This window comes from Panulirus ornatus, chromosome 10 (genome assembly GCF_036320965.1).
Source record: "Panulirus ornatus isolate Po-2019 chromosome 10, ASM3632096v1, whole genome shotgun sequence".
Classification (NCBI taxonomy): domain Eukaryota; kingdom Metazoa; phylum Arthropoda; class Malacostraca; order Decapoda; family Palinuridae; genus Panulirus; species Panulirus ornatus.
Window position 1 is genome coordinate 10,425,242 of NC_092233.1, and position 24,471 is coordinate 10,449,712.

At 47.7% G+C, this 24,471-nt stretch overlaps 1 protein-coding gene and 1 long non-coding RNA gene across 2 annotated transcripts in view; both read left to right on the forward strand.

Moving 5' to 3' along the window:
* Positions 1 to 16,752, forward strand: part of LOC139750791 (uncharacterized) — a 115,016-nt gene extending 98,264 nt beyond the window's left edge. Inside the window, exons 2-5 of the mRNA XM_071665538.1 lie at positions 8,425 to 8,775; positions 10,241 to 10,374; positions 10,826 to 11,063; positions 12,787 to 16,752. Of these exons, the coding sequence (XP_071521639.1) occupies positions 8,425 to 8,775; positions 10,241 to 10,374; positions 10,826 to 11,063; positions 12,787 to 12,860 (797 nt within the window). The 3' untranslated portion in view covers positions 12,861 to 16,752. The remainder of the gene's footprint in view (positions 1 to 8,424; positions 8,776 to 10,240; positions 10,375 to 10,825; positions 11,064 to 12,786) is intronic.
* A 155-nt stretch (positions 16,753 to 16,907) lies between these two features.
* On the forward strand, positions 16,908 to 23,698 carry LOC139750792 (uncharacterized). The gene is made up of 2 exons (XR_011713225.1): positions 16,908 to 19,782; positions 19,813 to 23,698. It is a non-coding gene; the product is annotated as an uncharacterized lncRNA (long non-coding RNA).
* Positions 23,699 to 24,471: the final 773 nt, after the last annotated feature.

Here is a 24,471-nt window from a genome sequence, read left to right on the forward strand (position 1 = left end):
CTTCTTCCAGTGTTGGAAGATATGGAACACCATAGAAACAAGGCACTGGATAGATATGGCATAAGAACGTCTGAATCAAAGACTCGCTATTAAATTACGCGGGCTGTGTTTACGGAGTACTTTGTAAAAGCTGTAACGAGATTTCGATTTTGAACACCGGATAGATACAGAACACTGGATGGGTATAGAACAGTGGATAGATACGGAATGCTGGAAAGGTATGGATCGTTAGATTGACACGGAACTCTAGGTAGGTAGGTAGGTGGGTAGGTACCATTATTACCCTAATCCTATATCGTGTCTCGGATCTTGCCACGTCGTCGGATACTGTAAGAAAAATACCAGCTGATGACTCTGCAGTGTCTGGCACGAGACCTGGTTCACGGGAAGCTACGCTAAGAATAGCAGGAAACAATAACCCCTGGAAAGCCTTCATTGACATGCCAGACGCTCGTTACCTGGTGTGGTCGTCGCTGAGTTCGTGGTCGACGGACGGTGAAGTTCTTGATGTGACTTTGTCTCGTACCAAAAGAAAAAAAAAATGAAAAGAAAATGAACGATGGTATTTAATCTAGTTCAAAAATAGTACAGCGTGTTACTGAAGCCAGTGCCATCGGTAAACTGTAGTCTTAAACCATGACGAAGGTACGTCACATTGCTGTAGTGAACGCAGTACAAAACGTATCTAAAAAAAAAAGATGTGGGATTTTGATGGTAATCGCTATACGTCCATTATCTACAAAGGTCACCCTGATATCCCAGGTGACTTAGCTGCAACGGCTGCTTAAGGTTCGAACGAAAATCTGTTAATTCGCTTCTGGATTATCTCTACATCATCCCCCCGCTCCTCCTCCCTCCTCCTCCTGGTGTTCCCTGTTGTAACGATCAGATTAAACTTTCATCTGACTTTTATCACGGGAGTTGTACCTTTTTTTCTTTTTTCTCTTCCTCTTTTAGCTTTAGACTTTGACCTGCCCGAGGATATCAAAGGGAGGATTCAGGTTCATGCTGCACAGAAGGGGGGACTTGTCGATCATCCTGCTTGTGGTTCATACCGTGCCGAAGAAAAAGGGGTCTTCGATCTCCTGCTTGTGGTTCATACCGTGCCGAAGAAAAAGGGGTCTTCGATCTCCTGCTTGTGGTTCATACCGTACCGAAGAAAGGGGGGGCTTCGATCTCCTGCTTGTGGTTCATACCGTACCGAAGAAAGGGGGGGCTTCGATCTCCTGCTTGTGGTTCATACCGTGCCGAAGAAGGGGGGCTTCGATCTCCTGCTTGTGGTTCATGCCGTGCCGAAGAAGGTGGCTTCGATCTCTTGCTTGTGGTTCATACCGTGCCGAAGAAAGGGGGCTTCGATCTCCTGCTTGTGGTTCATACTGTGCCGAAGAAAGGGGGCTTCGATCTCCTGCTTGTGGTTCATACTGTGCCGAAGAAAGGGGGGCTTCGATCTCCTGCTTGTGGTTCATACTGTGCCGAAGAAAGGGGGCTTCGATCTCCTGCTTGTGGTTCATACCGTGCCGAAGAAAGGGGGCTTCGATCTCCTGCTTGTGGTTCATACCGTGCCGAAGAAGGGGGGCTTCGATCTCCTGCTTGTGGTTCATACCGTGCCGAAGAAAGGGGGGCTTCGATCTCCTGCTTGTGGTTCATACCGTGCCGAAGAAAGGGGGGCTTCGATCTCCTGCTTGTGGTTCATACCGTGCCGAAGAAAGGGGGCTTCGATCTCCTGCTGCATGCCCGAGGTGCAGAACCTCCCCGCCAGGTTGTTTGGCCTGTCCAAGTCCTTATGCGATCGTCAGGTGTAGCACGAGAGGACCCGTGGTCCATCACGTTCTGTGCAGGAGCCCCCGTGAGCCGCCAGTACCATGCCCCCGTGAGCCGCCAGTACCATGCCCCCGTGAGCCGCCAGTACACGTCCCCGTGAGCCGCCAGTACACGTCCCCGTGAGCCGCCAGTACCACGCCCCCGTGAGCCGCCAGTACCACGTCCCCGAGAACCACCAGTACCACGCCCCCGAGAACCACCAGTACCACGCTCCCGTGAGCCACCAATACCACGCCCCCGTGAGCCACCAGTACCACGCCCCCGTGAGCCACCAGTACCACGTCCCCGTGAGCCACCAGTACCACGCCCCCGTGAGCCACCAGTACCACGTCCCCGTGAGCCGCCAGTACCACGCCCCCGTGAGCCGCCAGTACCACGCTCCCGTGAGCCACCAATACCAACCACACTTAAGAAGGAAAAACGTCACGTTAACCTAACCATCCCAAGCATTGCCTTAATTACCCCGCACGTTGTCCCCCATCATCAGCCCTCGTGTTCCCAGAAGCACCCGAACGAACGAATGGGGGTGGGAGTAGAGGGGGAGGGGATAGAGGGAATCACCTCGTTAGGCCATCTTAAGCCGGTCATTAATCCAGATTGTTCGGCATCTAAGTTTCCTAATTACAGTCGTCCGAGGCTGACGTGTGTTGTGTACCTCCCTCCCTCCTCCTCACCCTCTCTCTCTCCTGTTGTGTACCTCCCTCCTCACCCTCTCTCCTGTTGTGTACCTCCCTCCTCACCCTCTCTCTCCTGTTGTGTACCTCCCTCCCTCCTCCTCACCCTCTCTCTCTCCTGTTGTGTACCTCCCTCCTCACCCTCTCTCTCTCCTGTTGTGTACCTCCCTCCTCACCCTCTCTCCTGTTGTGTACCTCCCTCCTCACCCTCTCTCTCCTGTTGTGTACCTCCCTCCCTCCTCCTCACCCTCTCTCTCTCCTGTTGTGTACCTCCCTCCTCACCCTCTCTCTCTCCTGTTGTGTACCTCCCTCCTCACCCTCTCTCTCCTGTTGTGTACCTCCCTCCTCACCCTCTCTCTCCTGTTGTGTACCTCCCTCCCTCCTCCTCACCCTCTCTCTCTCCTGTTGTGTACCTCCCTCCTCACCCTCTCTCTCCTGTTGTGTACCTCCCTCCTCACCCTCTCTCTCCTGTTGTGTACCTCCCTCCTCACCCTCTCTCTCCTGTTGTGTACCTCCCTCCTCACCCTCTCTCCTCCTCACCCTCTCTCTCCTGTTGTGTACCTCCCTCCTCACCCTCTCTCTCCTGTTGTGTACCTCCCTCCCTCCTCCTCACCCTCTCTCTCTCCTGTTGTGTACCTCCCTCCTCACCCTCTCTCTCCTGTTGTGTACCTCCCTCCTCACCCTCTCTCCTCCTCACCCTCTCTCTCCTGTTGTCTACCTCCCTCCTCACCCTCTCTCTCCTGTTGTGTACCTCCCTCCTCACCCTCTCTCCTGTTGTGTACCTCCCTCCTCACCCTCTCTCCTCCTCACCCTCACTCTCCTGTTGTGTACCTCCCTCCTCACCCTCTCTCCTCACCCTCTCTCCTCACCCTCTCTCTCCTGTTGTGTACCTTCCTCCTCACCCTCTCTCCTCACCCTCTCTCCTCACCCTCTCTCTCCTGTTGTGTACCTCCCTCCTCACCCTCTCTCCTCCTCACCATCTCTCCTGTTGTGTACCTTCCTCCCTCCTCCTCACCCTCTCTCTCTCCTGTTGTGTACCTCCCTCCTCACCCTCTCTCTCCTGTTGTGTACCTCCCTCCTCACCCTCTCTCCTCCTCACCCTCTCTCTCCTGTTGTCTACCTCCCTCCTCACCCTCTCTCTCCTGTTGTGTACCTCCCTCCTCACCCTCTCTCCTGTTGTGTACCTCCCTCCTCACCCTCTCTCCTCCTCACCCTCACTCTCCTGTTGTGTACCTCCCTCCTCACCCTCTCTCCTCACCCTCTCTCCTCACCCTCTCTCTCCTGTTGTGTACCTTCCTCCTCACCCTCTCTCCTCACCCTCTCTCCTCACCCTCTCTCTCCTGTTGTGTACCTCCCTCCTCACCCTCTCTCCTCCTCACCATCTCTCCTGTTGTGTACCTTCCTCCTCACCCTCTCGCCTCCTCACCCTCCGACCGGCTTGGTGCACCAGGCGAGCGGCACCGACTTGCAGAACGTCGGTATGTCCCTCTCCTTCAGCCCGCAGGGACTTGAGGTTATACGACCCGACGACCATCGCGAGATTTGAAAAAAGAAAAAAGGAATGATAAATTAGCGGCGTTACCAGAGACATACATATAGTCGTGCTGGGGGATGTAATCATCTATCGGAGGAGAGGGAATCGGATCGTGTTTATCATCCGCTGGATGGGCTTAAGGGGAGAATCTGATCCCCTATAGCTCGATGTTTGGACAGGCGATCTCATACCATCCAGAGGTGAGTTGGCTGTGCGGACGGACGTGTTTGGTCGATGGTGTCCGCTGTATACTTCCTGCTGGTCTGGGCGGGTCCCACGTGAAATACAAGGAGAGAGTCTTTTATGCACAGGACGGTCAGATCTTAGCTAAAGTTAGCGAGGCCCAGCCAGGGTTGGAGTAAAGTTAACTTTAGGACCTTCAGGGAGAGAGAGAGAGAGAGAGAGAGAGAGAGAGAGAGAGAGAGAGAGAGAGAGAGAGAGAGAGAGAGAGAGAGAGACGCGGGGTACAACATTATTTAGTTAACCAAACTTTCCAGGATCTTTAGAGAGAGAGTAAGACGGATACATTATTTAGGCCACAGACCACGTCATTGATTAAGTTTAAAAGTATGTATGTTTTTTTTTCCCTACTTGACTCCTTCATGGAAAGTACGTCATATATCAACATTGATAAGAGACACACGCATGGTCCTGTATTAATGATGTAGTTTCCTACCGCATATAAAACGTATTTCCAACTCCCCGATGCTCTCTTTATACTCACTCCATGAACGTCAATATTTTTGGTTATTGCTCTAGATGGATGACGCTCCATCCTACTTACGTTTGTACACATCCCTCCTGAAATTGATGTCTTAAATGATAACAGAGCAGTCTACATGATCCACAAGTCCTCTTAGAGCTTCCATAACACACACACACACACACACACACACACACTCATACTCGTTACCCTCAGAACATCGTCATATCTCTAAATTGGCAAGTGGCGAGGTACGAGCACCCATCGATGCGGCCGGCAGAAAGTGTGTGGAGTGCGTGGCTGTTGTGTGAGGCCATTATTACCACTGGACACACACAACTCACCTGTAGCTCCCTGCCCGAGAGTTAAGGCCGCCAGCATCGACTTTCGACTTGCCGTGGCAACTGTGTGTAAGTTTTCAGGCCAACGGATGTTGAAAGTTCGTGTTGGGGATGCAAACTTATTTTTCCTCTACCCCGTGACAGAGGTCGTGGCTCAGAAACACCCCCCACACCCCCCCAAAAAAAAATAGTTAGTACAAAAGTGAAAAGATATTTTTCGTTATCTGATTATCAGAATGATCCGCTGTGGCCAGTCCTTCTTCTTCTTCTCCTCCTCCTCTTCCCCCTCCTCCTCCTCCTCCTCCTCCTCCTCCTCCTCCTCCTCCTTTGACCTCTCTATATGGCTCTTTGGGCTTAACGCTGATAAGAGATAGGAGTGTCATATTTACAGAGGTTGATGTCTATAGAGGAGATAAGATTATTTCTTTTGTGTGTGTGTGTGTGTGTGTGTGTGTGTGTGTGTGTGTGTGTGTGTGTGTGTGTGTGTGTGTGTGTGCTATCTCGAGAGACGGCAAAATTGGCTGTGGCGCCTGTGTTTACCCAGGACCCCCTCGCCTATGAGTCTTCCTCTGTATATTAAAGTTAACAGTTCAGTGCCATACGCAAATCATCTTTCCACTGAACTGCGAATGTATGGAGAGGAACTTTTATGCTTGATTTCCATAAGAAAAAAAGAAAATATATAATTTCCACACTACCTTCAGGAAGGTCGGGATTTTAAACAGGTTTGAATTACGTCATTACCACAGTCTGAAGCCTTTAGAAAACGTATACAGGTTACACGTCTTGAGTTTGTTATACGCATTTTCTTCCCGTGGCTCATCCAGCAGGATGCGTACAGTGATGGCGTTGTGCGTAACTCATGTACGATTGTGAAGCCATGTTTAGGTTTTCTGGTCGAGTACGTTCCTCATGAAGGCTGTGGTGGGAACGTGTCCTCTGGCTAAATAGGCCTTCAGTATACCATGTGTATATGGGTGTAATTTTTAACTATTTGTAAGTATCTCTTTTTGCTGTATAGTTAAGGGAGTTTCACACGCGTGCGGTCCCATCCGTGCGTGTGTGTGTCTGTGTGTGTGTGTTTGTGTGTTAGAGTGGACACGTATGAAAACTAATGTTTTGTGAAACGTCATCATCAATTCGATTCAGATGATCTGATTAAAGCAGCAGCGATCATGCTTCGTTCGTTACTTCCTTGTGAGTATGCAGTCTTGATTAGGACCAGTTACGCCATACAGGCCTGAGATGACCTCAGGGTGTTTTTACACCCTCAGCCTGAGGTGTACGTTGAGAGGCAGGACGTCGGGAAAGTTGATCCAATTAATTCGACCTCCTCTCAAGATTTTGTCCTGGTGCCTTGTATTTCTACCTGGCTCCATCTCATTCGTGAAGGTTAACAAGAGGTCACGAATGCGAAACCACGAATCCTCCCCACGTGGGAGGGAGTTTCTTACGAACCGTTCATCTGGCCACGGTGTGTCGTAAGTGTGGATGGCGACATGAGTCGAGCTTTCGCCGTAATTATCTCATTGAGCAGCTGACGTGACCTCCCGCTGGGAGGGGCGAGTCAAGTCTTCCACGGAGTGTCTAACCTCACGTAGCCCGGCAGCATAGAATGAGGCCATAGCTTGCGGCTTGCGCCCCCCTACCCAACATGCCAGCCACCCTCGCCCTTCATGGCTTCTCGCAGGTCGCTCCTTGACTTGACCTCCCTGCCTCTTGTATACTTGGCCATCGCTGAAGGCGGTCGTCGGTGACTCCACATTCAAGCCACCCTTAGGGCACCTCCTCCGTCAGTACAACAAGTCCTTCACGTGAGTCCTGACGATTCGTCTTTCCGGTAGGTTTCCCTATGACGCCTCATCCCCGACGGCAGGACTCGCTCAGGTCATCGCCTCCCGCCCGTCGCGAGAAGCCGCTGTAACGATGGGACCAACCGTCAAGCCCGCAACTCAAGCAGAAAACGGCTGTTGCCACTCACTCCGGGAACTGCGGCGCGCGCAACACACCCCTTCTGCAGGAGTTCCACGTAGAACCCGGCAGCCGCGCACTTCTCCCATGGGCTCCTGCTGCAAATCATGCACCTCCGCCAGCATCGCGAGACTCCTGCCAAGTCTGTCTCCTTCATCTCGCCCCAACTCAGTTGAACCTCCAACCTACCACACTCCTGCAACGCCAGTAGAGCTTCGTCCATGAGCTACTTCACCTTCAGAACTTTACTCAATAAAGCAATGCTGTTGTTGTGACGTGTTTCCGTATCCATCTCTCAGTTCCATCACCGCACATAATTCCACCACAGAATACCGCTCAAGATGTATATGCTACAGACTGCATTGCCCTTACAGGCTTGATGCGACAGACAGAAATGAGACAGTTGATCACAAAGCAAATAGATAGACTTTTGCCTGAAACCAATTTGACCATCAGTGCCCGATTTTGTTATGTAAATGGTCTAATGTCAACATACCTTTGCCTCACAGTAACATGCATTTGTCTGGTAATAACATGTGATTGTCTAACATATGATCTTAAACGTGACATGTTACTGTAAATCATACTCTTAAATGTATCATAGGGTTGTTCAACATATTACCTTAAACAGTAAAGATATCATCCTATACCTTTAAACAGTAACCTATGATGGTCCAACAGTGACTTATGTTTTATGTTATGACCTGTTAGGCTGGCCATTTATTCCATCTTCATCTCCTCTTCCCGTCCCACACGACCAGTGGTGTCTTTCGAAATCCTCCACTCCACTCCACCCACCATCCCCTCTTTCCGTCTCTTCGCTCCTTCTATGCTTCCCTAACCGTGTTATGACCCCACCGTTACCTCCTCACTCGATCTGGTGATACCACTCATCGTTGGAGAGCCACTCTATAATTCTGGGCTGCCCGCCGACGACATGGTGGCATCCCCCAGACAAAGATGTCATGGAGGCTGGCACTCAACTTAGGAAGTCAAGAGTACAACCTCGACCAGGAGAGGACCTGGTGGTGAGTGATCTTTCTCCCAGCCTCATGTAAATACCTTTTCCCCCTCACCTTCTCGCTTGTCTTGACCTTGTTTATGTCCAGCTATATATTGTGTCCATCCAAAGATATTGTCCGCGTGTATATTAACCCTTGTAAGTATATTACTCCTTTGTTGTAAGTTTAAGTTATTACTTGATTATAATCATAACATTTACGGTGTCATTCTCTTTCCCTCGTCTCTCCTACAACGTGTTGGCTGTCACTGTCTGTGTTAGTGATATTTGTGTCTGGCACATCCCTCCCTCAGTTGGAGGTTATAATGCTATAGCATCACCCATACATGACCCGTCTCGCTCCACCCCACCTCCCTCAGACATCGCCCGTGGCCTCCACATCACGAAGGTGGACGTGCCGACGCCCGTGGCGGTCGGAGAGGGCGGTTGGCTGGAGTGTCAGTTCGTGGACGAGGGCGAGAGCATCTACGCCCTCAAGTGGTACCTGGGCCTGGACGAGTTCTACCGGTGGACACCCGCCGAGAGCCCCCAAGTCAAGACCTTCCCGGTGAAGGGGGATCCGCTGACGGTGAACACGGCGGAGTCCCACAGGGGCCGCGTCAGGATACAGGACGTCAGGCTCGGGGCAGCTGGTGTCTTCCGGTGCGAGGTGTCCGCTGAAGCCCCAGCCTTCCACACCGAGTCCAGAGTGGCCACCATGACTGTCGTGGGTGAGTATGTGTAGTGCACCGATCACACACACACACACACACACACACACACACACACACACACACACACACATTATCTTGCTTGATGCCCTTTCCTGCGTTACCGAGGTAGCTCCAGGAACACAGAAAGAAAGGCCACATTCGGTCACACTCATTCTCTAGCTGCCACTAGTGCTGTGTCCTTAGCAAGCAAGTGACTCACTCCGCAGGTCCTTCCCTCTCCAAGACTTGCTTTTACCTCCCTCACCATCCCCATCCACAAACGAACAGTCATAGTAACATCATACACCCTTCCCGCAGACCGACCATCACTTGAAACCACTCAGTTTCCTCTCTTCCTACTCGCACCCATGCCACACACCTTTGATGAAAACTTCCCACTGCTTCAAGCATCTTTTCTCCTCCACCCTATATTCGAAAGACCCTCTACGAGGCATCTCTATCAACCCCAACCTTGTCATATGCTTTCTCCAGATCCATAAATTCCACAGACAAATCCGTCTGTATATTTCTTACACACATTCTTTAACGCAAACACCTGATCCACACATCGTCTACAACTTCTGGAGCCACATTGTTCCTCCCATGACAGTTTCCATGAAACAGTCGTGGTATTACTCAGGACGTCTCCGTAAGCACTGTTGCAGCCCAAGGTTGCGCTACTTCTGTTTGCAGGGAATTGTGCACCCCTTTCTTGAGGTGACTGTACTCACAATGTTACATCCTCAGCATAGGTGGCTTTCCCTTGCGGTGTAACCTCCTGGTTTTATATATGTGTGTGTGTATATATATATATATATATATATATATATATATATATATATATATATATATATATATATATATATATATATATATATATGTGTGTGTGTGTGTGTGTGTGTGTGTGTGTGTGTGGGTGTGTAGTGTGTTTATATATTAGTGGAAGTAGCACAGTCTTGGAGCTGCAGGAGTTTCTGGAAAAGGTGTCCTGGAGTATCTTTAGGACCCTTTCAAGAAAGAGCTCCTGTATATTTATGTTGCTCAGATGCGTTGGTGTGATATATCTATAGTGTGTGACCTCATAGTTTTTGGTGTAGTTTCATCTAACACTTAACGTCAGCTGGACAGATCTCAGCCAACTGTGGTCATGTCCAGACTCGCATGTCATCAGCATTTTTTCCCCTCTACCTCACTCTCGAGATCTATCCCCCAACCATTGGTCTCGTTTCGCTGACCCTCTCGTTGTCACGTTCCATTTCCGTTGTTTACTTTTAAGAAAGTTCCCGTTCCTTCCCAGTTTCTCTAATATAAACTTCGTATTTCCTCCGTTTACTCTCATTAATGAACTTTTCTAACGCCTCTCGTATGCTCGCGCGCTAACGTACCCATTTTCCTCCACCCCCCCGCACCTTGACTGACTGATTCACGCACGGTGGCACGCGCTGGTGACCCGCCCGCCGCTCGTCCCCTCCTGGCCACACAGACTTGCCGGACGAGAAGCCCAAGATCACTGGCGTCCAGGAGAGTTATCGCATACACGAGGAGGTGAGCCTCAACTGCTCCTCGGCCCACTCCCAGCCACCCGCCAGCCTCACCTTCTACGTCAATGACGAACAGGTCAGTTCTGCAGTGTTTACAGCCATCGCCGACTGGTTTGCCAAACGGCGCCCTGTGTCTAACCCGGGAGCGGTAGCGCCAAAGGGGATTGCAAGAGGTCACAGAGTTAGTTTATATTTACCAGACCTCAGTGTGTAGGTGATTACTCACGTTAGATGTAACTTAATCACTCTATATTGTGTGATAGTGAAGATCTCTGTATGGGCACCTCATCATATTCCTAATGTGAAAGTATATTGCATGTGTGAACCAGTCGTGCATTCATTCATTTCAAGTTACAATGATAGATGAGTTTATGTGGATCAGTATTAACGAATGTGAAGACTTGCTCTGGTCTTATCTGGACTTGACGTGGTAGGAATTATTTCAAGATGGGTTCTGTCCTGTCGTATTAACCTCACATCTCTCTCTGTCTCTCACTCACCGTAAACCATTCCTCTCCTCCCGTCAGGCCGACTCGACTTGGCTCGTCCACTACCCTCCCCTGGAGGACCTGGCGACTGGCCTCGAGACGGCGGTCCTGGGTCTCCGCTTCCCGCTGCGTCCGAGACTGCTCCGCCGGGGCTACGCCAACGTCAAGTGCACGGCGTCCATCCTCAACCTGTACTGGGAGAGTAGCGAGACTCTCCTCTCCGGCGACGTGCCCTACCACGCCTCTATCATGGAGGGCCGAGCTGCTGGCGACCAAGGTGGGTGTTGAGTAGAGACTCAGGTGGGGCGGCGGCGCGGCCCTGGTGACGAGGGTGAGTCACTGTTGGTCCTGCTACCCAGGCTGAGTACTCGGATGAGTCCAGGTGGGTTCCTACTAACTCAGGTGGTGTTCGTTTAGCAGGCTCGACTATCATTCGGAGTCGCTGGGTGTAGTAGGCTGGTCCTGGTAGGTGAGGGAGAACGGCCGAGATGAGAAGTTCGGTGGTGGACGTCCTGCTGTTGGATCGCCTAAGGAGGACCTGCTTGTGGCAGCTGACGGTGATGTGCTGCTTCTGGCTAGGGTGCCAGGGTGGGTGACGGGCTGGCTTGATGAACCAGAAACCGTGGGATGAAGGGGTAGTTCAGTAGCCCGACTGACCAGCCAAGTGGGATGGTACTGACTAGAGTGGTGAACTGGTCTGGGAGGCTTGTTGGCTGGCCAGGCCAACTGAGGGACTGGTCAGCCCAATGAAGAGGCTTGCCGGGCGAATCAGAAAGTTTGTGGTCAGTCAATTATGTAGGTGATCAGGCCATATATCAAGTTGGGTTAACCCGTCATGTAGCTGATCAGGCCATTTTAAAAGTTGCTTTGGATGTTCATGTGGCTGATCAGGTCATGCTGGCCGAGCTGGTTGTGAAGCTAACCAAAAGTTGGCTATACACTGGCCAAGATGAGAGTGATGCCGGTAAAGTGAGGACACACACACACACACACACACACACACACACACACACACACACACACACATGGCGGCAGTCTACAAAGCTATGAAAGGCTATTTGATGTTATAGAAAGGTCAAGAGATGGGGCAATACGAGTGGAGAGCTCTCTCTCTCTCCATACTACACAAATAGGTAAATACAAATGGGTAAACACAGAGTGGAAGGGTGACTGCAGGGGCGGGGCCGTACCGAATGTTGGAGGGAAGAGAAAGTGTGTGTGGGGGGAACGATGATCGAACTCGGGTGAACGGCTCCGGCAGGAGTCGCTGCCGATTGGATGGAACCCCTAGTGGTGTGAAGGAGGGGTTATGGGCGGCAGTGGAAGGAGGAAGACTTGGTCCGACAGAAGCTGGACACAGGGATGAGTGTATGGTGGATGGAGGTAACTGTGGATGATAGGAGGAAGGGGCAAAAGTGTGGTAAGAAAGAAGAGGGTGGGTGATATGGATGGTGTTGTTGTGGAAGGTAGAGATGCCGGGAGTAGGGAGGTGTGGTAAGAAGAATTATGGGGGTGTGGCAAGGAGAATGAGGGAGATATGGCAAGGGGGAAGTTTAAGAGGTTTGGTAGGGGGGGAAACAGGATGGTGTAATGGGTGGAACTAGGGAGATGTGTTGCGTTGAACTAGGGGGGGTGTGGGAGGGAAAAATAAGGGTGTGTTTTAGAGGATTTAAGGAGATGAGTTTAGGGAGCTGGAGATGTGTGGTAACGGGAACAAGAAAAGTGTGGTAGGGGGGAACTAGGGAGATGCGGTGGGAGGAACTGGAAACGTGTGGTAGGGAAGACTATGGAGATGCAGTAGAGGGGACGAAGGAGATGTGGTAGAGGTGAATAGAAGGGTGCGGTAGGAAGGACTAGGGAAACGGAAGGGAAAAATAGTGAAGGGAGCTGTAGGAGACCAGAGTTGGGGGAGTAGTGTTGGGGAGAGAGGGTGAATAGAATGGCGGGGGGGTGTTGGAGGTAGTTGCTGGAATATGACATGCATGTCCCTCTCATTCCAGGTTGTTCGACGACAGCCTCCGTCGTCCTCACGCTGGTGGCGTCAGGACTCCTCCTGCTGCTCCTGTCACACTAGACAGAAGACGCCACTACTTATGCCCTTGGTCCACGAGCGGGCGGAGGAAGGGGGCGCGAGCAGTCTGGTGCAGACTGGACCTTCTGCCACCGCTGCTGCTGCTGCTGTTGCTGCTGCTGCTCCTACGCCACATGAGATACTCCTTCAGGTCTTGTCTCCGGAGTGGCTAAGGGATGCATTACACCTGCTGCGCCTGCCCCGCTAGGAACTAACTAACCCCCTTCCCCCCTCATCCATGTCGTTTAAGTAAGGGACGTGTGCTGGGGGAACACATGGGAGACCCGAAGCTTAAAGTACTGGTACGTGAACAGCCTCTCGGTGTTTCCTGTAAGCTGTGCTGCAAATACAGCAGAACTGTGTGAAATCTGAGGAGAAAAACCAAGTTGAAAATCAAACAAAAGAACCGTCTGTGAACTTAGAAAGTGTCAAGAAAATGAGGAACACAGATGGGGGGAACACAGTGCCCCCAGGAGACGAGTTACTCTGTAATTTTGTCGTTTTTCACATGGAACAAATATATATATATATATATATATATATATATATATATATATATATATATATATATATATATATATATATATATATATATATATATATATACACAAACATACATAAGGTGTTACCAGTTTTCGTTTAGAAGAGAATAACAAAATGGCATTTTACTTTCTTTTCTTTAATGATAATACTGGGGCGTCTCACCGTGTTTATATGAAGCTTCCAGTAAAAGCTCTTCGTATATCGCTTGAGTGCATGAACCCAGTTGTGTGTGTTCAAATCTTATTGTCCACACACACACACACACACAGACTTACGCCTCACGGGAGTGTCCTCTCGTCGCTGGAGGTGGAGGCGAGAAGCCACAGAAAACGACAATTCCACCACGCACTCTCCTCACGCTGGGGCGCGCGGTCGTGCTGGAGAAGACGACCGGATACCTGTCGTGTTTTGACCTAGGGTGTTCAACTCCACCTTCCTCCCTCTTATATTTTTTTTTTTTTTTTTTGCCCTAGGTACGCCGTAATGTAAGTCAGTGTGCGAGATCTGTGTAGAATGTTATATTCTTCTATTCAGAGTTCTATTTTTTTTTTTTTTTTTGCTTTCTCCATGCTTGAAGGTTCTTATGGAGAGCTCTTATTCATGTAAATGCATATATATATATATATATATATATATATATATATATATATATATATATATATATATATATATATGAGTCCACGGGGAAATAAAACACGATAAGTTCCCAAGTGCACTTTCGTGTAATAACCACATCATCAGGGTAGACACAAAAAAAGAATATAACAGTCAGTTGATATACCACGAAGAGACGTACCTAGGACGCCATTTGGTAAACAAGTGACTACGATGTGATCATTACAGGAAAGTGCACTTGGGAACTTACCGCGTTTCAATTCGCCCGTGGAGTCACAGAATATACCTGATCACGCGCTCAGTTGTGATCCTTTCCAATATATATATATATATATATATATATATATATATATATATATATATATATATATATATATATATATATATATATTTGCACAAATGTATATATACTTGAGAAATGATTGTGGAAATGTGTGAATGTCACGTCCTCTCTCTATCTCTGCAAGACCCAAAAATTCTTCCAGAAACCATCGTGAAAAGTAACTTGCAAGTATGATAACAACACCAGCCATGTGGAGTGTTGTGAATTTGACCTGTTGTTATCCATTCACGTGAAAGAATCATAGAAATGGATCATTTCACTTTCACAAGAATTGCCGTGTGAGATACTGTTTTATGTTTTCTTTTTTTCCCTTATGATTTAGCGTCATTACCAGACTAGTCCCCCTTAGAGGTGAAGCTGTATAGAAAATGTGGGCAGGGGTGAAGGAGGCTGGCGATCGGTGTATATGAAGTCGCGATACTTCTTTATGTACATATATATATATATATATATATATATATATATATATATATATATATATATATATGGTATGGTGAGTGGTACACGCCCTTATTGGTGACAAAATACCATAACACAGATGGTTTTACATCAAACTGCTCAGATAAGTTTGTTAAACAGGTTATATATTATACTGTTCACATTCATTATGTGCACCTTCTTCCCATCCTAGTTTGAGGCCTTTCAAAAATCATTTTATTTTTCCCTCTAGTTCTGTTTTTTCATAGTGTTTTTTTTCCCTAGTAATATGAAGATGACTATTATTAGGTCATTCTTCAGAATAATGTTGCGTCGTCAGCTGCTCTGCTTTAACTCGCTCCTTATTCACAAAGACATTCTCCTCATCTCCGAGCGCCTGGGTCGCGGGTGTGTGGACTTTCACACACACACACACACACACACACTCACTCTCTTCATACGTTAGGATCATTGTCATCTTCGCCGTTGATGTAAGGATCCCCAGTGTGCCAGTCGTACATGAGACGCTGCTGCATCTAATCTTCAAACCGGATCTTGTGTGAGAGTTGGAGAACTGTTTCTGTAACCCCCGTAAGTCACGGAGTTCACCTGAAGAATCTACGGAGTTTTATTATGTTATCGTTACAGAATACAACAGTTCATGTATCCACCACAGGTACAGCAAGACATGTCACGTAATGTGGGTACATACATTGGTCTGTGATATCAAAAGGCGTATAGAAATGACTTGATACACGAATTATCATATAGCTCTCGCCTGGCCAACACCGCGATCGGAGACGCTCAATGTGATGCTACCAGTGCGTGAGGGATAGACTTCGTCACCAGGAGGCTATACAGAATAGTGTGTGTGTGTGTGTGTGTGTGTGTGTTGTCGGCCAGGGTAATGAGGTGTATTTCGATCGGTTCTTCTCGGGGTTTTACAGAGCGGGGGGAACATCTCTGTTTGACCCCGGCGCTGCTGATGTCATCGACTGAAGGCGTCATTTGTAAGTCAGTTTCTTTGTCGTAAAAGAGGCAAGTGTCTACAGCTGCCCGTACCGCAAGTAGAAGAACGATATGCGCATTATATCGCAAGTAGAAGAACGATATGCGCATTATATCGCAAGTAGAAGAACGATATGCGCATTATATCGCAAGTAGAAGAACGATATGCGCATTATATCGCAAGTAGAAGAACGATATGCGCATTATGTCGCAAGTAGATGAACGATATGCGCATTATATCGCAAGTAGAAGAACGATATGCGCATTATATCGCGAGGGAAAGGGTGAGGGTATTGAGGGTATTTCCCCTCTTCTTGGACGATTTGTACTTTGGCTCACCAGGAGCGACCTGTCCTCGATGGTGTTGATGGGTGAGTCTGCCAGTGTTCCACTTGGCATGGGTTCGCTGTCATACTGACGGCCCTTTGACCTGACTTGAATGGCCAGGACCGAAGATTTTCTGAATGGCCAGGACCGAAGATTTTCTGAATGGCCAGGACCGAAGATCTTCTGAATGGCCAGGATCCAAGATCTTCTGAATGGCCAGGACCCAAGATCTTCTGAATGGCAAGGACCCAAGATCTTCTGAATAGCCAGGATCCAAGATCTTCTGAATATCCAGGACCCAAGATCTTCTGAATGGCCAAGACCAAAGATCTTCTGAATGGCCAGGACCCAAGATCTTCTGAATGGCCAGGACCCAAGATCTTCTGAATAGTCAGGATCCAAGATCTTCTGAATGGCCAGGACCCAAGATCTTCTGAATAGTCAGGATCCAAGATCTTCTGAATGGCCAGGATCCAAGATCTTCTGAATGGTCAGGACCCAAGATCTTCTGAATAGCCAGGATCCAAGATCTTCTGAATGGCCAGGATCCAAGATCTTCTGAATGGTCAGGACCCAAGATCTTCTGAATAGCCAGGATCCAAGATCTTCTAAATGGCCAGGATCCAAGATCTTCTGAATGGCCAGGACCAAAGATCTTCTGAATAACCAGGATCCAAGATCTTCTGAATGGCCAGGACCCAAGATCTTCTAAATATCCAGGACCCAAGATATTCTGGATAGCCAGGATCCAAGATCTTCTGAATAGCCAGGATCCAAGATCTTCTGAATATCCAGGACCCAAGATCTTCTGAATAGCCAGGATAGAAGATCTTCTGAATATCCAGGACCCAAGATCTTCTGAATATCCAGGACCCAAGATCTTCTGAGTGGCCAAGACCCAAGATCTTCCAACCTGCTTCACTCTGCATGCCAGGCTGTCATGTGAACTCCTTGCCTCGGACACCACGTTTGTGATATGTTCAGGAATATGATATGATTAAGAATGTCATCAATATCTCCTCTGATATCTCAATCTTTGTATGTTAAACGTGCCACATTTCCCTGATAGATATGGTTACTTGGCACCTTTATAATTCATTTATTAAACTATAGAAAACAAAGAAAACACTTCATAGAAATTGGAAATTTGTTTAGGTATGATGTTTACTTCTTGTGTGTAATTTTTTAGTGTATTGGTCGATGGCTGTAGTCCCCAGAGACCAAGCCTCTCTGGTCCTTCCTCACCCTCAAGTGTTTCCGTCAGCCATCAGTAATCACTGGAATATTTCACCGTTCTTCCGGTGAGACGAGCAGCAGCGGATCCCATATTAGAAACGCAATCATTCCAAAGCAGAATCTCATGGCGAAGTTTAACTTGTTTTATCACCTTATATTCGAGTGATACATGGAGCGATATCAGATCAGTCCATCCGCCCGTGGTGAAGATAACAAGTGACCCTTATCTTCCCTATCTTGTAGTCATGACAGGTGGCCCTTATCTTCCCTATCTTGTAGTCATGACAGGTGGCCCTTATCTTCCCCATCTTGTAGTCATGACAGGTGGCCCTTATCTTCCCTATCTTGTAGTCATGACAGGTGGCCCTTATCTTCCCTATCTTGTAGTCATGACAGGTGGCCCTTATCTTCCCTATCTTGTAGTCATGACAGGTGGCCCTTACCTTCCCTATCTTGTATCCGTGACAGGTGACCCTTATCTTCCCTAACTTGTAGTCATGACAGATGGCCCTTATCTTCCCTATCTTGTAGCCATGACAGGTGGCCCTTATCTTCCCTATCTTGTAGTCGTGACAGGTGACCCTCATCTTCCCTATCTTGTAGTCATGACAGGTGACCCTTCCCTTCCCTATCATGTAGTCATGACAGGTGACCTTATCTTCCCTATCTTGTAGTCATGGCATGACGTAGAAGTGGACCTTTTTAAGATACCAAAGGTCACCAGACATTTCAGGGGCATCATGGTTCGCATGCATATAGATATGGTGATGAATTTCTTGCTCACGGGACAAAGAGAGAGACGAACTCTCTCAGTACAGAATTGATCCTAGTCTCGAGGATGACGATCGTCGGAGGTATCTGTGCTTTGAATTTGACTTAGATTACGGTCGTGTATGTTTTATGTTCACATTGATAGGTTCATGGGAGGAGAGTGGAGGACACTTGTCTTGATAGCTAAGACTGGTAACTGTTGTGACCGGACGAGTGTGAGTGACACTTGTTTGATTGACGGAGGCGTGATCGTATGAATGGCATGAGTATGATTAACGCTAGTGGGAATGGCACAAGTATGATCGACACTCGTATGAATGACACAGGTGTGATCGACACTAGTATGAGTGGCACACGTATGATCGGCACTAGTATGAGTGGCACAAGTATGATCGGCACTAGTATGAGTGGCACAGGTATGATCGACACTAGTATGAGTGACACTTATGATTGACACTATTATGAGTGGCACACGTATGATTGGCACTAGTATGAGTGGCACAAGTATGATCGATACTAGTATGAGTGACACACGCATGATCGGGACAAGTATGATCGACGCTCGTATGATCGAGACTAGCATGAATAGCACACGTATGATCGACACTAGTATGAGTGGCACAAATATGAACGACACTAGCATGAGTGGAAAAGTTTGATCGACGCTGGTATGATAGACATAACTATAGCATGATGGACACCAGCATCATCCAGACCTCATCACACCCAGACCCTCCCCTACCATCGTCTCCACTCTACTGGTCATACACACCAGGTCATCAATATCCTAAATCAATATCATTAATTACATTTTCTAAGCTTCACACAGACCTCCTCCCTCATACAGACCTCCTCCCTCGCGCCACACACTCCTGCCCACGTCAGCCAGCAGGCAGCAGCCGCTAATCTCCAGATGTTATAACCTTAGAGTGATTTTTCCTTCGACGTGGGATGAGAGGCACTCGTTTGGAGTCGGGTACAAGAATACCATGAACTGCGGGACCAGATTGGTTTTCATCCCATGCCAACGAGGCCTCTTGCGACGCAATCTGTGACCTTGGTGGACACTCCTGACGTGCAGTGTACTGGAGAACTTCGTGGCTTTGATAAGAACCGTTTCTGGCGCGAGTTGGCAAGACCCCCCCTTTGCGACCTCTGTGACTTGGATGGTCCAGGCGTTCGCGGCAACTCCGTTGCGACCTTGGTCAAGTATCCAGGCTTGCATCATGTGGCTGTCCTCTCGCGACCGTGATGATGGACTGCCTCTGGCGCGCTGGGCTACACTCCTGCGACCTTCTGCTCCCTGAGGACAGTCGTGACCTATGTGGCGCTTCTCCACTTCTCCCACGACGGTCACGCCCCTTCTGCGGACGTACGTGGTACTACTACTCCCACGACCTCGTACAGCCCTGGCGTGAGTGGAACTCCTCGAATAACCTTCCTTACCCCCTAAGGACGGTCCTGGCGGTGAGGTGACGCCTTCCAGCGGCGGATGGGGCCGGCAGCAGCAGCACCAGCAGCCTCCTCTTGTCGGTGGTCACAGGATATTGATACTCAACACTGATCACTAAGCAACCTACGTGTGGATGGCACTCTGCTTGGATTGTAACGTCTGTAGGCCACTCTGGTTCATAAGGTAGGAGGGTATTCGCCTCTGCTCTTAAGGTCAGGTGGATACTCTCCTGTGTTCTTAAGGTCAGGTGGATACTCTCCTGTGTTCGTAAGGTCAGCTGGATACCCTCCTTTGCTGGTAAGGTCAGGTGGATGCTCTCCTGTGTTCGTAAGGTCAGATGGATACTCTCCTGTGTTCGTAGGGTCAAATGGATACCCTTCTTTGTTCGTAAGGTCAGGTGGATACTCTCCTGTGTTGGTAAGGTCAGATGGATACCCTTCTTTGTTCGTAAGGTCAGATGCATACTCTCCTGTGTTCGTAGGGTCAAATGGATACCCTCCTTTGTTTGAAAGGTCAAGGAGATTTGTTCGTAAGGTCTTTGGGTACTCTTCTTACTCTTTGTAAGGTCTGTAAGGTACTCACTTTGGTTCGCAAGGTCCGAAGGCACTCTCCGTAGAGCACTATTCTTGGTTTGCAAGGTCCTGAGGGCACTTGCCTTGATTTAGCAATGACTGGAGGGCACTTTCCATGGCTCACAAGATCCGGGGATAACCCACCTTAATTTGTAAGGTCTGTAAGGCACTCTCCTTGGTTCAGAGGGTTTGTAAAGCACTGTCCTTGGGTCATAATAATGTCTTTGAGTGCATTGCTTCCTTGTTCGAGAGCGGAATATCTGAACTTTAATCAGCACGTGTGAGCAAGGTAGTAAACAGTGGTTCAGTGAACGAAACGAGGGATAGGACATTGGTTATATCGCTGTAGAAATTCGACTTGGGTCAATTGCTTGGGAGATTCTAAGCTAAAGACGTATAGTTTTAGTGATAATTTACATGAAATTAAACTTTAGTTTTACCAGGTTCACAATCGATATTGCACAATTAATAACTGAAATGCTGTACGGATTTTTTTTTTATATATATATGCGATAGGGTAGACAACGTTAGTCTAAGTCCGTTTCATCATTTCTTTTATATGATAGAAAGATATATTCGTTATATATCATTTTTTTTCTTTCGGCATTCAATACGACTGGGTAGATTTTTCGTCATTTGATGTATCGTTAATAGTCCACATTCCTTCTGTGTGTGTGTGTGTGTGTGTGTGTGTGTGTGTACTTGCTTATCCATTCTCTTCACCTCTCTCTCTCTCTCTCTCTCTCTCTCTCTCTCTCTCTCTCTCTCTCTCTCTCTCTCTCTCTCTCTCTCTCTCTCTCTCTCTCTCTCTCGTTACTGCACGCCACAGCATCATTATCTTTCCCTTCTCATCCTTTGTTCCTGTACCTGACTGTAGCCTTTCTGTATTTTTCCAGTTATCATTGTCAACAGGACTTGACAGACAGTATACCAGCAGTATACTCTCCGTCAGGACCCCAGTCTTCCTGACAGAGTCTATCCTGTGTAATACTGACTGATGGAAAATATCGGTTTTCTCGTCTTTTGAAAAATGTACTAGTCGCTTAGCTTATAAAAGCCTTCCCGATACTTATGCAAATTTATAATGCTGAAGCAAAACGCGCTTCAGCTGTGTCGGTAAAGTTACAGTGCGGTCGTCTGTCCCTTTGAAAGCTGAAGGTGCTCGTAGCTGTGAATGAAAGGGAGGCAGGAAGTTCGAGATTGAATGTGAATGCAGGATAGGTAATGGGGTACAGTTAAGGGAATCAAGACCTAGTGGCGACAGGTTAAGTTTGAAAAGAGAGATCCTACAGGAAGGCATCTTGAAGTCCAATTGGCAGAGGATAGAACAGAGAGTAGGTGGGTAGAGGGAAGCTGAAAGAAGTCATACGATGGAAGGGGAAGGGATGGGGTAAGTTACCTGGGAGGGGCACTGAGGAGTGTGTAAAAGGTGTCTCCGGTCTGTCAGGACAAAGATGGGTATGTTTGAAGGTGTGGCAGACCCGAAAAGGATACTTTGAATGAGACTCTTGGGCCGTGGATGCCAAGAGACAGCAGAAGTTGGTCACGCAGGAAATAAAATGCCTGAGGAGAGTGTGTGGCATCAAGCAGGTTCGTCGCATTAGGTGTGTCCTTGTATGCGCGGTGTGTGATCAAGAGACCTGACCGGGGTTTGGTGAAATGGAGAGGATGAGTGAAGAAAGACTGACTGAGAGGATCTGCTTATCAAAAATAACGGAGGAAAGAAGAGGTAGAAACCAAGAAGGAACTGTAAGGATGGAATGAAAAACTTTTGGGGTATCGGTGTCCTAACATTCAGGAGGGTGAGAGGCATACGTTGGTTAGGATGGTGGGTTTTGGTTTCGGTACATTATACGTTGCTATTAGAGAGTGGGTGTGTGCATATGAGGCCTTTGTTCGTCTGCTCCTGACGCTGCTTCCCAAAGACAGAAGTTGTGCATAAGAAAATTATTATCATTATTATTATTGTTATTATTATAATTATTATTATTATTATTATTATATTTGTTATTATCATTATCTCTATGATCACTATTTTTATTATTATCATTATTCTAATATCATTATTATTATCATTATTCTATTATTATTATTATTATTATTATTATTAGTAGTAGTAGTAGTAGTAGTAGTAGTAGTAGTATTACGTACACTTTTATTTTGGGATTGTGTTAAGAAACTGATCCCAAGCATACCATACAGTACGTCAAGAGTGATCACGGTAACGCCTTGTTAAGTGGTTTAGTAGTTATCCTTGTAATCCAACTTCGTTTGGAAGTTCGGAATTGCCGATCGAAGAGCCGCCAGCAGCGTGCTCCACTAGGAGGACTTCTGCGACAGTCCCCAAGGCAATGATACTCCTCCTTAACGCAGTCGTATGTTCCTGCTCTTAGGTATGCGTGGCATGAGTGTGTGTGTGTGTGTGTGTGTGTGTGGCTGCAGTTTGGAAGGTCTATGGCGAGAGTCCTCCCTAGGACCTCCTCACGCCTCTGAAGTCATTTAGTAACCAGTTGTGTATGGTTCTTTATGCTGACGAACTCTCGTCCATCACATTGCGTCTATATCACGTAAATAAAGCTGTATAGAAGAGATCCACAACATCACAGCAGGACAAGGGAGAACCATGTGCGGTCTTGTGGGGTTGAAAAGCCTTTTAAGAGACTATTTAAAAGAAAAAAGAATGATAACCAGCAAGTTACACATACAGCTTTGCCAACCTTGGGGAACGTGAACGTAATTGTATGATAATTGACCTGCAAATGTACTCCGTGCGATTGTAAATGTAGGTTTAGTACCAATTAAGTGAGGCCTGTGCAGCGTAATGACATCATGGTACACGGAATGTGAAGTGAGCAGGTTAACAGCAGGTGGGAGGAGAGGTTCTTGATCAGGAGGTGCGTCTCGCCACTTCGAAGTCGACTCCTGCACATTGCCAGGTATGGTCAGGAGCTAGCTGGGTGTCTGGCTAGGGTTGGTCTGCAGGCAGAAGAAGATGACGACGACGAGTAGGAGGAGGAGGACGAGGACGAGTCTTGGTTGATGTATTTTTTTCCCTTTTGTCTTTTATGGAACGTCCGGAAAAAGAAGGAAGAATTTTGTGATACACTCGACTGGTTCATACGTCCACTAATTGTTAACGAGGGACTGTCTCCTAGTTTAGCCAGGTTTGTTCCTGTCCGGAGAAACAATATAATGATTAATGAATGAATAGATAGATAAACCCACAAGTATAAAAGTATGAACACAAATAAATGAATATATATATATATATATATATATATATATATATATATATATATATATATATATATATATATATATATATATATATATATGTAATGTTTGTATAAAGTATTCATGTGTTAATGGTGAATACATTGCTGTATCCAAAATAGGCTAACATTAGTTTTGTTATGTTAACGGTCCACATCCAACATTCTGGGTTAGAAATTCTCTCATCACTAAATACTTTTCCACAGGAGTAATACATGTATATACTGTAAATATATTTGTTTACGAATACTACTGTGATTGTAAATAAATTGCTGTAAATGAATTGGTGTTTGATATACCCGACAAAAATGTACGCCAGCTCCGGGAACAGTAACAATGAGTGACCTGCTGCTTCCTCTGTGTTAAGCAGGGTTGGAGAATAGACAAGGTGACAGGTTCCCCCTCAGGGTATGTACCCTCGTCAATAACACAGTCGCTTGATTCACAGAATCGCCAAAGTCCTGAAGGGAAGCAGTTTTTTTTTTTTTTCAAATGCTCCCCCGTCGTCATCTTGCCTCGTGTCTGAGGGCAAATGTTACGGAGAACAGCTGACGACAGCGGTGAGGAGGAGCTGAGCAATGGTTCCTATACACTGAGGTGACTTATACATGAGCCTCAGAGGGGCGGGCTGACGAACGCAAAGTGCCACCTCTGGTCTGGTCTGGGGTTCACTCTCGGCACCAACACCAGGGAGCTGGTCATTCGTAAATGATGTAGAATTGCCGGGATGGTCATCTACGTAGATGTACTACACCAGTGATACACCAGCTACAGCCCTCTGGTTCCCTACTGCTGGTGCCGACAGCGAGCCCCACACCAGACGAAGGCGGCACTTGCCTACCACAGGCCCTGGCAACCACCCACCCAATATTCCGTCTCGATGCTCGTCTGAAAGTGAGTCCACCGTACAGGAACCATTGCATGGCTCCTCCTCATCCGCTCTCCTCAGCTACCCTCACTAACATATACCCTTAAACGCAACGGAAGCTGAGGACGGGCGAGAAATGAACAACTCCCCTCCTTCAGGATACTGTGATGCGGGCGACTGGGCTATTG